The sequence below is a fragment of the Camelus ferus genome, chromosome 6, assembly GCF_009834535.1.
Source record: "Camelus ferus isolate YT-003-E chromosome 6, BCGSAC_Cfer_1.0, whole genome shotgun sequence".
Lineage (NCBI taxonomy): Eukaryota > Metazoa > Chordata > Mammalia > Artiodactyla > Camelidae > Camelus > Camelus ferus.
Window position 1 is genome coordinate 58675424 of NC_045701.1, and position 13993 is coordinate 58689416.

Consider the following 13993-nt stretch of genomic DNA (forward strand, 5'->3'; position numbering starts at 1 on the left):
TTCTGTGCTCATACTTTGGCCTAAGCCTTCTCCCAAGGTCTTAGGTCTTACAACTATAGAAATAATATTAGCAAAAAACATTTTGTTTTGTGTTAGGGGAGACCTTATGGGTTTGAAGACTCTGAACCTGTAAACAGCTTTTCCTTTTTTATAGGAAGTAAAGGGAATTAACAGGCTGTCACCATGCATATCATGTGCATTTAGTGAACATCAGTGGTTGACTCCTTAATAATCCACTCCAGCTGGTCTAGCCCACTGGCACACAGTATTCCCTTAGGATCCGTTGTTGTTCTGGGGTAGGCAGTGTCTTAACCTGCTGGATCAGACACAGCAAAAAGACTTATGTCCTTGGTTGGAAAAGGTTTTCTTCTTTCTAGTTGAACGAGGAAGCATATAGTCCAGTTGTCACTGGCAGCCATCTTGTGACCATGAGGGAAACCAGCCTTAAGATGAAGGATGGAGGAGAAGAGGGATGAGCCACTTAATTAACTAGTCCTGGAGTCTGCTTTTCCTTGGGAATTCCTACTATGAGATAATAAATGCTCTTATTGACTGTTTAAGCCAGTTTGAGTCAGGGCTTCTGCTATTTCCATCTGAAAGTGGTGCCCTCTTCCAGGGAGATAGACTAGGGGTAGACAAACTACTACCCATGGGCCAAATCCAGCCACCACATGTTTTTGTAAAGCACTCTTATTCATTTGGGTATTACTTATGGCTCCTTTGTGTTAAAATGGCAGAGTTGAGTAGTTGCGACCCACACTGTATATGTTCCACAATACCCTAATTTACCCTCTGGCTCCTTTCAGAAAAAGTTTGTGGATCCCTGAGGAACACTATTCACAAAAGGAAGAACCTATCACATTCTCAAATTCCATTTGAAGCCTCTCTGGGCTCTCTTTCTTGTATTTTAACATTTATGTTAAAGAATAGAAAGATGGGAAAAACTTCCCTTTAGGGCTTAAAATGAAGTTAGAAACTCAGTCATTCAATAAAGTAACATGACAGAGTGCCTACCTCGAACCAGGTATGCTAGGCACGGATCATGGTGCTAGGATTCAGCAATGAATAAAACAGACAAAATCCTTGCCTGGAGGAGCCTTCCTCCTGGTGGGCAAAACTCAGATCCATGCTACCACTGACCATTGTTTCAAACCCAAGGGAAGTAAGAAAAGGGAGAAGGCTCCCCACTCCTTGCCCACAGCACCCTGCGAGTCATCCCTCAGCTGTGTCCACACAGACACATCCCACTTTTTGCCCCTATAACTTAAGTACGCTGCTTCAGCATGAGTGTTCTATACTGCTCAGAGAGAACAGTCCAGCAGAGGGCTGCAAACAGTGTGGGAGATGAAGTCCTCACAGCATTGTTGTTTTTGCCCTGACACTATTTCATTAAAATAACAATAAATCCAAGTAAGGTCTAGCCCAGTGATAGGAGCCATGGATTTCAGTTCATTCCAGCACTGGAACACTAACAGCTGGCTTCAACCCCTGAAAAAGTCCAGGAAGCTTGGCTTTTACAAATTCTGTTTAGTGGCTGCAGACTGACCAAGAGACTCCTTGCCAGGGACTTCACAAACTGCCCATTCCAAGGATGACTAGGGCTGAGTTATCTCTACTCAAGAAACATAATCCATGGTTTTAGTGTAAAACTGTTTCTGAAGAGACAGGCGCTGTAAAGAATATAGACTCTCAAACCTGACTGGAACTTAATGAACAGTCTTATGAAACCAATCATCATAAGAACCAAATTTGATCACTGCCAGATTGTATTCCACTAAATTTTAATTGACTCAAGAAATGCAATTTAACAAATGTTCATATGTATATAATATAGCAGAGTTGCAAGCCCTGGTCCAATTTCAATTCTGCATTATCCTTATGCCAGTTCCCGGGATGGACTGGGCAGCATCAGGAGTTCAACAGCAGTGCTCATCCTGGGCCAGGCCCTCACTGCATGGGGGAAAAGAAGGCTCCTGCTGGGAACACCTAATACAGAAACAGCCCTGCTTCTCCTGGGGCAGCTGGAAGCAGAACAAAGAGGAATCCATCAGAAGCCATTCTGAGTGTGAATTCTTAAGAATTCAAGATGCAGTAAATTATCCCCACTGACACTCACAAAATTTCTAGTCTCAAAATACTCTTCTCTGTTGGGGCTGTGGACAGAAAAAAAATGTTGCCTGCCATTCGGGTAAACAAAGAATGTTGCCTACCATCAACCCATCAGCCTCTGCAGCTGCCGCCTGACTCTGAGCCGAGGGTGGAGAAAAACACGATACTGGCCCTACATAGTTAAGATGTGTCTCAAAGGAATGATTTCGATGAGCCCAGACTTTTGCATCCTCCCATACATAGGAAAGCACTAAAGTCATTAACTTGAGATGTCTGTTTTTTGTAATTAGCAGTAATCTTTTGAGGTTCAACTCCTGATTGTTTGTTTGTTTGTTTGTTTTTCCCAAGCAAGATCCTTTATATCCTGGCTCCTCCCTTACCTCTTTGGAACAGTTCCTATTAGCTATCTGAGAGGCTGCCTTGCTGGGCTATAGTCCTCAGAAAAGTCCTCAAATGAAACAAAACTTGCAAATTTTAGACTATGTGGTTTTTTGGTTTTGTTTTTGTTTATTCGGTCTACAGGACCCTTGGCTCTGCACAGCCCCTCTACAGGCCTCTCCTCTCAGATTCATTCAGCAGGAGGCACAAGCTCCAGCAGGGCTAAACTCACTGATCCTTTGTGCAGACATAGGGCCTCGGATGACATGGAAGCAAATTCCTTGTCCCTAACGGGCTGCAAGTGAGCAAGGGACCACCCTAGTGTTAGCAATCCTGTCACTTACATTATTCTTTCCCATGAACTGAGATGCTGCTCTACAATCAAACGTTCTCCCCATGGGGCTCCCATGTCCCTGAGTCTCTGCTCTATTCCTGCAGAAGATAATGCAAGGAGCACTTGCTAGCCTTGAGGACGAATAAGTTATTTCCCATTTCCTGCCCTTGATTCTGTACTAATTCTGTATATTAAAAAAAAATCATGTCACTTACTTCTTGATTCAATTTTTGTTTTCTTTTCAAATATTCTTGTTTTTCTTTTCCCATTTGCTCCTCTACTTCTTGAATATATTTTTTTTGCAATTCTATTTCTTCCTTCTCCAAGTTAATTTTGGTGTAAGTCTCATTGATGTAAATGCTGGTAATGGCTTTTTCTTTCATTGCGTGGTTGAGTGACAGGACAATCTTTTCATGCTGCCTTGCTATCTCCTCTTGCTGTTCACTAGGAGAAAGAATTATTCATGGTATGAAAAGGATGGCTTTTAGGAAAGAAATTTAAAGTCCACTTGGTGAGATAAATCACCATAAAGAGGGAAATTGTAAGGCATACTTATTTTAGAGTTGTATTTGTGATTGCCTAACCTTGGTTGACATGAAGGACAGAAGGAAACACAAGTGTTAACCTTGCAACTGTTTACCACTGCAAAAGTGTCATGCAGTCCTGCCTCACGCAACCCATTCTCACACACCAGGTAGTCACTATGGGGATGTTTTGGTTTAAACCATACAATGATTCAAAAATAATTTTGAACAGGTGAATGGAATCTGCCCAAACTGGTTTGATATGCAGCATTGCCAAAGCTATCTTATCATCCTGAGATATGTAGCGAAACTAAAAAGAGATAAACATCCCGCCACCCCTCCAGCCGCCTTCTGACACCACTGCCCTGCAGGGAGGGCTCAGGAGAAAGCTAGTACTTCTCTGATGGACAGGAGTTGGGGAGAAGGGATCTGAGTCCATCTTCACCACTCAGAGGGTGCTTGATGTCTAATTTGAACCCTCTTATCTCCTCACAGCTGCAGCCAAATCTGAGTTCAAGAGGAGACATTAACCTCACATAGCCCTTGCTGTCCACATCCACCTGAGGAAAACCTTAAGATTGTGAGAAACATCTACCCCAGGGCTAATAATAAAAGGTTTGGAGGAGGGACAATTGGTACCTTTTCTATTTTTCCCTCTTTTCAAAGCTCCTACAATGTAAACACATTTTCCCTTTTCTAGTCTCCAGGGTAAACACTTTAGTTCAGGGCGATTGTATGCAAAGGCTCAGGAAAATGGAAACAGGTTGTTGGTAAGTTCATTTTCCAAAAGTCAACTCCAGCATAGAAAGGCAATTAAAAGCAGCCCAGTCTAGACTGGGTCAGATAACGGGTGCTTCCCAGGTTTAATAAAGGAAGCTTTCTAAGAAAGAAGCAAATTAAGGATTGAGTAGCCTGAAGGAAGCAAAGAAAAAAGAAAAAAAAAAAAAAAAACAACCAAGTCAAATAAAAAAAAAAACTGACTAGGTGTATTGTGATAGGTTGGGAAGAGAGTTCTCAGAAATGAAATGCAGGACCAAAGGAGCTCCCCTCCTCCCAAAAAAGCTTGCACATGTCCAGTTTTTGAGGACTGTCCAGGAGAGGATCACCATCAGAGCGCTGTGGGCACCCTGATAGACATCTTTCTTTGAAAAGTGATTATAGCTTGATGATGCCAGCTCATTGGGCAACCCACCTTATGTCTGTAATTTGCCTTTCCATGAAGACTTCTCTGGAGCAGTGATTCTCAAAGTGTGGTCAGGACCAGCAGCAGCAGCATCACCTAGAAACTTGTTAGAAATACAAATTCTTACCCCTATTCCCTAGACCTACTAAATCGGAAATCTGGGTGGAGGTCCCAGTACTTTGTGATTTAACAAGCATTCCAGGTGATTCTGATGAGCACTCAAGTTTGAGAATCACTGGTCTATAGTGGGGTGAAGGTGCTGGCCAACTGAGGTGAGTATTCCAGCCTGGGTTTTCTCTTCCTCATTATTAATTTAGAAATTGCTAGTCTAGTTTATACAGTGGTCTCTGGTGACTGTGGCTAGTATGCACCATGCACAAATCTGCACTGTGAATCCCTAACAGGGAGTTAGAGTATGCACTCTTTCTCAAACTTATGTGATCATGAACTTGCCTTTTCATGGAGCATCTGCCAGAATAGGTGTTCTGAGGGCCTACTTTTTGAAACGTGTCTTGAGGTCTCCACCTAATTCCTGATGCTTTGATATCTTGTCCACCAAGCCACCTTCTGATTATTTTACTTCCCAAGAAGATTTTTTCACTCTAATGAGGGCTCTTCGAGTATTTCTTACTCTAAACAAACTGAAAATCTGACATTTATATATTAGTCTTGCAAATTGACTTGCAGTGCTGAGTTATTCTTCATGGTTTTGTTTTGTTTTTTTTTCTTTCAGAATAGATCTCTTCCCTATGGGGTGGGAAAGTCAAGATTTGTAAGCCCCATTTTATAGATGGAGAAAATGAGGCCCACAGAGGCGAAGTGCTGGCAACACAGCTGAGGGATAAAGGAAAGAAGCTAACAGGTGTCAGCTCTCATTTAATTGCAGATGAAACCTAGAACCAATTACATTCTCAGCCCTTCAGAAGAATGTTTTCAAGGAACTAAACTAATTATAGTATATCTAGTTTGATATTATATTTGCAAAACAATACCCGGCAAGATTTCTTGCTTTGGTGGTTGAGACTTACAAACTTAATTTTACTAAAAATCAAATGACAACCACTGTGTGTTTCTACCTTTGGAGGTGAGGTGCGAGGTAGGAGTTGGGAAGCTAGATTGCCTCTGAAATTTTGCAGATCTCCTGGCTGCAGTAGTTAAAGATGTTCTGCTTTCTTCCTGAGCTCTATGCAGCCATCCCACACCCCTCATCAGTCCAGGTCATCTATAAGTGATCTCTGCCTCTTAACTCACACTGCGCTAGTTCAGACCAGAGGACAAACCCTTCAGGAAAAATGTCCCACTTCAGCCTCAGACTCTGATTCCCTCAAGGACTAAATAAAAAAAGTACGTACCCCAGAGCTTTATTAATTTTTTTCAGTTTGAGTATATTCTTCTTCAGAAACTCTATTTCATTGTTCATCCTTGTAATTTTCGTGTGTAACTGATTTATCTCAACAAGATTTAATCTTCGAGCATCCTTGACACATTCTTAAAAGTAAGTAGAAGAAATGTTACTCAATTATTTGAGAAACAGCATAACTGTAGATACTGACTTTTAAAATCATAAACAAATTATATCTTTATTTGAAATATTCCTCTAATTGGTATTCCTGTATCAGACACCTCTTACTTACTCCTTTGGACCCTCTCAATCTTACCTATCAATTATTTCCCTTATTTCAGCTGCTGCTATGGTCGGTGACCAGCTTTCTATGAGCTCTGAACAACTTCAGACTCAGTGCACCTGATTTCTGCCTGTCACAGCCACTTCCCACCTATCTAAGACTTCCCTGTCGCCTCTGTCATCGGACTTCTTTAGACACCCACACCCATGCATGTGTAACCCAAAGTGCGGGAAGTGTGACAAGCACTGGACCAATGGGACCAATGGTGGACAGGAGCCAGTGCCTGGATGTGCCTGAGAAGAGGTAACACTGTGTCCTGGGGCATATTCTTACACTTAGTTGCCTTCAGCGACAGTCAACAACATATTGCCACCCATATCAACTCTCCTGTTTCCCTGCTTTGGTCTTCTTATCCCATCCTCCTCCTCTGTGGATTATATCTCCTAATAAAACAATAGTGCAAAAGCCATTGCCTCTGGCTCTGCTTTCTAGGGAATCGAGTGTATTAAAGAAATAATTATTCATCAATAAATAGCAAATTAGTGTATAATCACATAACTTCAAAGGATTACCTCAGTGCTTGATAGATAAATGGTAAAAATGCATGAATTTTTGAACACTGCTATTTAGAAATGGGTAGTGGGTTACTCATTTCTTATAAAAAAAAATTCTCTAGAAAAGGACTGGTAGCTCCCCTAGAGAGCCAGGTTATTTTTTTGTAGGCTACTAGTTACATTGTTCATTGTAGCAGGACTTCTGAAATTTTATGTCTCGTATATGCACGTGCATCACCTGGAGATGTTGCTGAAATACAGATTTTGATATAGCAGGTCTGAAGTTGACCTAAAGATTCTGCATTTTGTAACAAGTTTTCAGGTGATGCTGGTGCTACTCATCCAAGGACCATTCTTCTAGCAGCAAAGCTTTAAAACATTAAGGCCAATTAAATTTACTTGGTTAAGTATTCAGTGTGTACCAAGGACTTTATAAACTAGAATGGTATTTTTTCCTTCTAAAATATTTTTCCTGCTTATAAAAATAATTCAAATGGACAGCAAAGAAAGCAAAGAAAATAAAACAAAAACATTCCTAATTCTGCCTTAAGCACAGATTCTCTGAAGTCTTATTTCTTTCCCTGCATGTAGGAGTTTGTTGTATTTTCCCTGCCAGCACTAGACTAACACCGTGCATATTGTTTTATAACTGACTTTATCACTCAGAGTCTAATTGAGAGATAGAAATCTTATAGTAAATTGAACAGGGGAATTTTAATATGAAGAATCATTAACTGTAACAGAGGATTAGAGTAACGAAGGAATAAATAGTAAGACAATAAAGAGAACTCTAAAGAATTCAGAAATAGCAGGCATAAGCAGCAGCATTACCCCTATGGCTGAGACAGAGTGCCTTCCAGGAAGGAGCACCTCCAGACCTGAGATTCAGACCTCATCGAAAAGGGTGGTGGCTCACTAGATGGCAAGAAAATTTGTGAAATGCTGGGCTGGCAGAACTTACTAGAAATCTGGCTTCTAGGGGCATTGAGGAAAACCTGTCCACAGGGAATTGCCATACTCTAGAACTCACTGCAAAACCACCCAAAGGACACCAGGGAAACTGTTTACAGGGAGGTGCCTCACTGGTAGCAATCTACTTTGGAGCTGCCCAGGGGTTATTGGAGGAAGCTGCTGGGCACCAAGGACTGGTGCTCGCTAAGGGAGAAGCTGCCTGCACTGGAGAAGCTGCCTGCACTGCAGGAGCTAGCCAAGCTGGGAACACTGAGACCGGGAAGAAAACCCCTTTTTCCTCCAGTGTCCCTCTGGTGCTCTCTGATGACAAAGCTTAACATTGTACCAGCTGGCAAAGGGCCCATCACAGGGTCCATCTCCCTTATGACAGAGCAGACAATGAAGGTAGATTTGGAGCTGCAAGGCAATAAATGGGTAACATCTACTTCAAAAATCAGTTTTTATTTATTCAGACCACTCTTTTAGGTTGGGCTCCCTGGGAAACAAATTTTTAAATTTGTATGTAGAAAATTTATTAAGTAGAGCTCTTAGGAACATCTCTGAGGAAATCAGGGTTGGGCAGGGGTGGGGGGCTTAAATGGTGATGAGCTCTGGAGCTGTGGTGACATGGCAGAGTTGTTCTACACTGAGCAAGGGAGGTAGACCTTGTACTCTCTTGGTGACCAATCACTGAATGTGGGCAGCACTTGGGGAACCTGCAGTGAGGCCTTTCTCTTTTGTAGAGCAATTCCTGCAGAGGAACTGAGCTGTGAGCCTTAGCCAACATTCCTGGCAACTGGGTAAATAGAGTTGGAGCCTCATCTTACACCAAATACAAAATTTAACTCTAAATGGATCAAAGACCTAAATGTAAGAATGAAAAAGACAAAACTCTTAGGAGAAAACATAGGGGAAATCTTCATAACATTGGATTTAGCCATGATTTCTTGGATATGACACCAAGGCACAGGCAACAAATGAAAAAATAGATATACTGGACTATCTGAAAGTTAAAAATGTTTGTGTATCAAAAGTCATTATTAACAAGAGTGATAAGGCAACCCATCGAATGGGGCAAAATATTTGCAAATACACACACACACACACACACACACACACACACATATATTATGATAAGGGGTTAACATCCAGGGTATATGAAGAAGTCCCACAGCTCAAAAACAACAAAACAAACAGCCTGATTAAAAGAGGAAAAAAGGACCTGAACAGACATTTATTCAAAGAAGATATACCAATAGCCAATAAGCACATAAAAAGATGCTCAACATCACTAATCATTAGGAAAATGCAAATCAAAACCACAATGAGATACCAATTTATACCCATAAGGGTGACTGTTTAAAAAAAAAAAAGAAAATAATAAGTGCTGGCAAGAATGTGGAGAAATTGGAACACTTGTGCTTTGTGAACAAGAAGGTACAACGGTGCAGCTGCTGTGGAAAACAGTATGGCAGCTTCTCAAAAAATTAAACATAAAATTACCATGTTAACATACAATCCAGCAATTCCTTTCTGCATTTATACCCAAAAGAACTGGAAGCAGGGACTTGAATAGATATTTGCACACTCATGTTTGTAACATCATTATTTATTATTATTTTTATTCTTTTGTAGCAGCATTGTTTATAATAACCAAAAGATAGAAACAATGCATGGGTCTATCTATGGATGAATGGAAAACAAAACGTGGCATATACATGTAATGGAATACTGTTCAGTCTTAAAAGGAAAGGAAATCCTGTCACATGCTACAACACCGATGAATCTTAATGACATACCAAGTGAAAAAAGCCAGTCACAAAAGGACAAACGTATGATTCCACCAACATGAGGTACCTAGAGTAATCAACTCATAGAGACAGAAATCAGAGTAGTGGGTTAGGTCAGGCAAGCTGCCTAATTTAATTGGATAAATAGCAATTTGGAATGGGCTGATCTATATATATTTAGCCTATTTATAAGTAATTACATAAATTCAAGTCACATATATTACCTCCACTTAAAAAGTAAGGGAAAATGATTATGGATCTCATTTTATTTGTGTTGTGTACTCTTCCTAGTTATTTTTGATATGAAATAACTATTAAACGTACTTGTTTCAAGTACTGAGCTCGATTTTATAAGATAAGCTAAATTTCTAGAGTTGATAACTTCAAAAGTACCTTCCAATTCTCTGCTAACATCAGTGGGAAGAGTTTCCAGTAGAAAATATAGTCTGCTGAATTCCATGCTTTCAATTTCCAGAAGATCAATTGTGGCTTTTCTCATTTCTTCCTGAAAGTTTAAATTACATATTTTAAAAGTTAAGACATTAAAATATAAGATTGATTTCCTAAACAATGTCCTGTAAATGTTTTCAGAGATCAAAATTTGCTTTTCATTAAATGCCTTCTGCTATTATTTTTATTTGGAATAGAAAGCAGGAAAAATAATTATTCTACAATCAGTTTTTAAGGTGTCACTGTTATTTTATCTTTACATTTCTGCTGATTTTCTTCTACTGAGAAATCACCTTTCCCATCTTTTCAATCAGTTTAAAAGGAAAGGCTCCAACAAAAGGGTGACACTGAGAAACTTACTGAATTAAAGAATGGAAAATGCCTATAAAAGCATGTTCAGGTATAAAAAGAAAAATGGTTTTCTTATACACACCTAAAAATCCAAACAAATATCCTATAATTTTATATTGGTGGGACTATTTTAAAAAGGAAAAACATCCAAAAATCTGACAGTGGAAAAAATAGATAAATCTTCTTTTAAATAAGAGATCATAAGGGCTATAGTTACTTTATGGACTGAGAAATTGCCATTATAATTTATGAATAATAAAAAGCAGGTTGCATAATTATATATTTAGTATGATCACTTTTCTGTAAAAAATGAACTTCAATACAGGTACATCTATGTCCTGAAAATAGGAAAGACATTGATCAAAGAGTTAACTGTGATTATTTTAGGGTGGGCTCATGCTGGTTTTTTACTTTCTTTCTTTTGCTTATCTATTTTTTTCTAAATTTTCCAGAGTAAACCCACAATGTTTTTATAATAGCAAAAATGTGTTACTTTAAAAAAATGGGAGGATTTATCTCTATTTAAGAGATTTCACAGCTCAGATATTAAATGGAGACATACTAGATAATTTAATAAGCCACAATAAATATTTTGACCCCTCTAAGTCCTGGAGAAAGACATAACTAAAAGAACAAAGCAGAGGAAAAGGTTTCCACAGGACTGTAGTGTAGGACAATGCACATTCTCAGTGTTTACATGTATGTACTTAATTAAGTGGGATTATAAAGTATAATTCTGTAGTATACATACACAACTACATATAATTACATAAAAATATGATCACAAAGTAATGAGAGTAACTTTTCTCAGTCTGTAGACTTGAGCTCACTTACTTTACAGCCAGATTTCCACATTTTTTAGATACTTCATATGTAGTAGATCCTTAATATTTTTAAATCAAATGAACAGATGTCACCCTTCTGACCCTGCCGGGGAAGCATCACAGACATCATCCAGGGCCAAAGAGACGCATTTGTGACACTTCAAAAGGAAATTTTAAAAATATTTCTTTGATGGGGCCAAGTTTATGTAACTGAAAGAGTTCCTGTTTGTTTCCAGTGAAAAGCACTGTCTATGTCAACAGAGTAGGTACCAAATAATCTTTCATTTGTTTTGTAAGGAATTGCTTCTAGAGACCTGAGAAAACTGGCACCACATGTGCAATTTATCCGAGACGTTGCTTCCTGATTTTAAGCAATGCTCACATCTTGGGGTTGTGAGCCTTTACCCATGTGGCCCACCCCTGAACTGAGCTCTGTTACCACCAGGTCATTTCTCCTGAGCAGGCTTGCCCTCATTCAGAGCACAGGTCCTTAATTTAGTGCTCTGTATGGGAAACTGGGCAGCAATCCACAGCTGATCCACACTGGTGCAATTAGTAAAATGAGAGAAATTTTCATTCAGGGCAAGTATTTTCCCTATTCACCTACTGAAGTACCTTGAACAGAGTTGGCACTAAGTTAAAGTTTGAGGAAGAAATAAGTGGAAGATTGAAAAAGTAGCTCTTATAGATAATACAATACCAATTTCTTAACAGCGACAGCAACGTCCTTAAGAAATGTCCTAGCTTCTTCATTGCATTTAAAATAATCGCTTTGCAGTGATTGTTCTAAAAAAAATTTGAAAGTTAAGATCGCTTATTTATCTGTCCAAATCTGATTTAACTCTATAAGATCTAGCTCAAATGCTTACTCGACTGAAAATTACATTTTCCATCTCTGAATTTCTATAGTACTTAATAAGAATCTCTTTTGTACTTGCTATTATTTTTACAGTGTTCTAATTAAGGTATATACTTTATGCTACTTGAGGACAAAGTTCTCTTAAGACGCCATCTTTGTATCACTCATGGTAGAAAGAAGGGATCTGTATAGGATAGGACAAAAAAATTCAACAAATATTTATGAAAGGGATAAATATAACATGTCCATAATGTAGGTTTAAGAATGTTTTCATATATACACATATTTGTATACATATATACTAAATGTAGTATTTTGCAAAAAAAAAAAAGCATTTAATTCTTTAAAAACCCATTATGTCATTTTCACTTCTGTGCCAATATTTTAATCATGGGATGAGAGTAAACATTATAAAAGTGGTAGTTAAAATGTAGGCAGAGTTTCTAACCCCACTGATGTAAGAAAGATATCACCTTTTCTCTCACAAACTGTACATTGAAAACACAGAAGAGACACTTGGGAAATGCTTGCAAAGGTAAGGAAGACAAGATACATGCAGAATGGGAAGAAGGAAGGAAGGAAGGAAGGAAAAAAGAAAACATAAAAGGATGAGGAGAGAGAACAGAGGAAACTCGACTCATCTTGGCTCTGTCACGACTGCATTATACAGATACTGTCTAAATGGATTCCAGGCCTGCATTCTCATGTGTGGGATGAGTTTGATGTGTTTAATGTCTTACACGTATGTGTAATCTAAATTGATTCTTATAACCTCATGATTCCCATTTCACAGGTAAGAAATCTAAGACTTTGAGGTCATGTCATGTGCTCAAGGTCAGAGAGCCCATCACTGGATTCAGACACAAGTGGTGTGACTCCAGAGTCCATGCCTTTAGTGGACATCCTCACCTCTCAGAAGAGTAAACAGCAGTTCCTCTGTTCCAGGGAACCTGAATTCTCTTAATGAATAAGCTCTCAAACCAAGTGAAACTCAGTTACTGAGCTTCCAAGCAAGTGTGACTTATGGAGGGACAGGCATTGTCTGCTGTCTCCTTTTCTTTCTCCTATGGAATGAATGAGCACAAGCTTGTTCCCACTTGCAAATTGGCTGGAAAACTACATATTTTATAACTCACACTGAGGGCAAGAAAGCATAAGGAAGCTTTTTTCTACGAAAAACCTTCTGAGGGTCCAGAAATTATTGGCAGAAAAAGTATTTGTGCCCAATACACAATTCCTTGCTTAATGCAACAGGAGCTTCTTAAACACTCCGTTTCTTATTTGCCTGTTAAATTCTCCAGTTTGCCATGGCAAAGTGTTGGACGAAATTAACTTGCTAAGAAAAGACAAGAAGGGATAAGCTGAAATTAAACGCATAATCAAAATGCAGGTGGGCACTCTGGTCACAGGCAAGTGGCAGTGACTTGGATTTGTCACCAGCCACTAGTGAGCTGGGCCAAGTCAGAGCTGAGCCCTGGGTCCCAAGGAGCCAGAAAAGGTTATGCCCTAGCCAGGGATGCCCCGGGTTCTGGGAGGAGGGTCCCCATGAGGGTTCCTGCTGAGCGCCATTTAGGCATCACTTCTAAGAAGACGTCCCTTGGGGAGCCCACGGGCTTCTCACCCACAACAAAGAGCTGATCAAGGGCGGCAGCCGCGACCGAGGAGCCGAGGGTGGACGGGAAAGTGCATAACTCCAGGGAGGGGCCCGTGGAGACAGCGGTCACCTGCACCACCTTCTCGCCGAACCCCAGCTCAGGGTACCAGGAGCTCAGAGCCATGTTGCTGCTCCTGCGCAGCGCAGGCGCCTGCAGTCAGAGGTAAGGACCGCCGGTTGTCAGGGGCAACGAGGGCACCGAGACTGCGCAAAGGCCCGCGGCTCTCACCTGGCGAGAAACCTCGCGATTTATCTAGCTTTATCCACGATAGTTACGCAATCCGCTAAGGACGAGTCCCTCTTCAGCCGTCCTTTCCTCCTTTCATTTTCATTTCTTTAGTTCAGGCCTTGTACCTGAACACTTGTGCACTTCTTGCGGACCACGGGGATCATAATAATGACCACTT

The 13993-nt window shown here is 40.0% G+C and overlaps 1 protein-coding gene across 1 annotated transcript in view; it reads right to left on the reverse strand.

Moving 5' to 3' along the window:
- CCDC175 (coiled-coil domain containing 175) overlaps nt 1-13722 on the reverse strand; it is a 56633-nt gene extending 42911 nt beyond the window's left edge. The window contains exons 1-5 of the mRNA XM_032482131.1: nt 13554-13722; nt 11774-11859; nt 9842-9953; nt 5881-6016; nt 3037-3265 (exon numbers count right to left, since the gene is read on the reverse strand). Of these exons, the coding sequence (XP_032338022.1) occupies nt 3037-3265; nt 5881-6016; nt 9842-9953; nt 11774-11859; nt 13554-13710 (720 nt within the window). The 5' untranslated portion in view covers nt 13711-13722. The remainder of the gene's footprint in view (nt 1-3036; nt 3266-5880; nt 6017-9841; nt 9954-11773; nt 11860-13553) is intronic.
- Nucleotides 13723-13993: the final 271 nt, after the last annotated feature.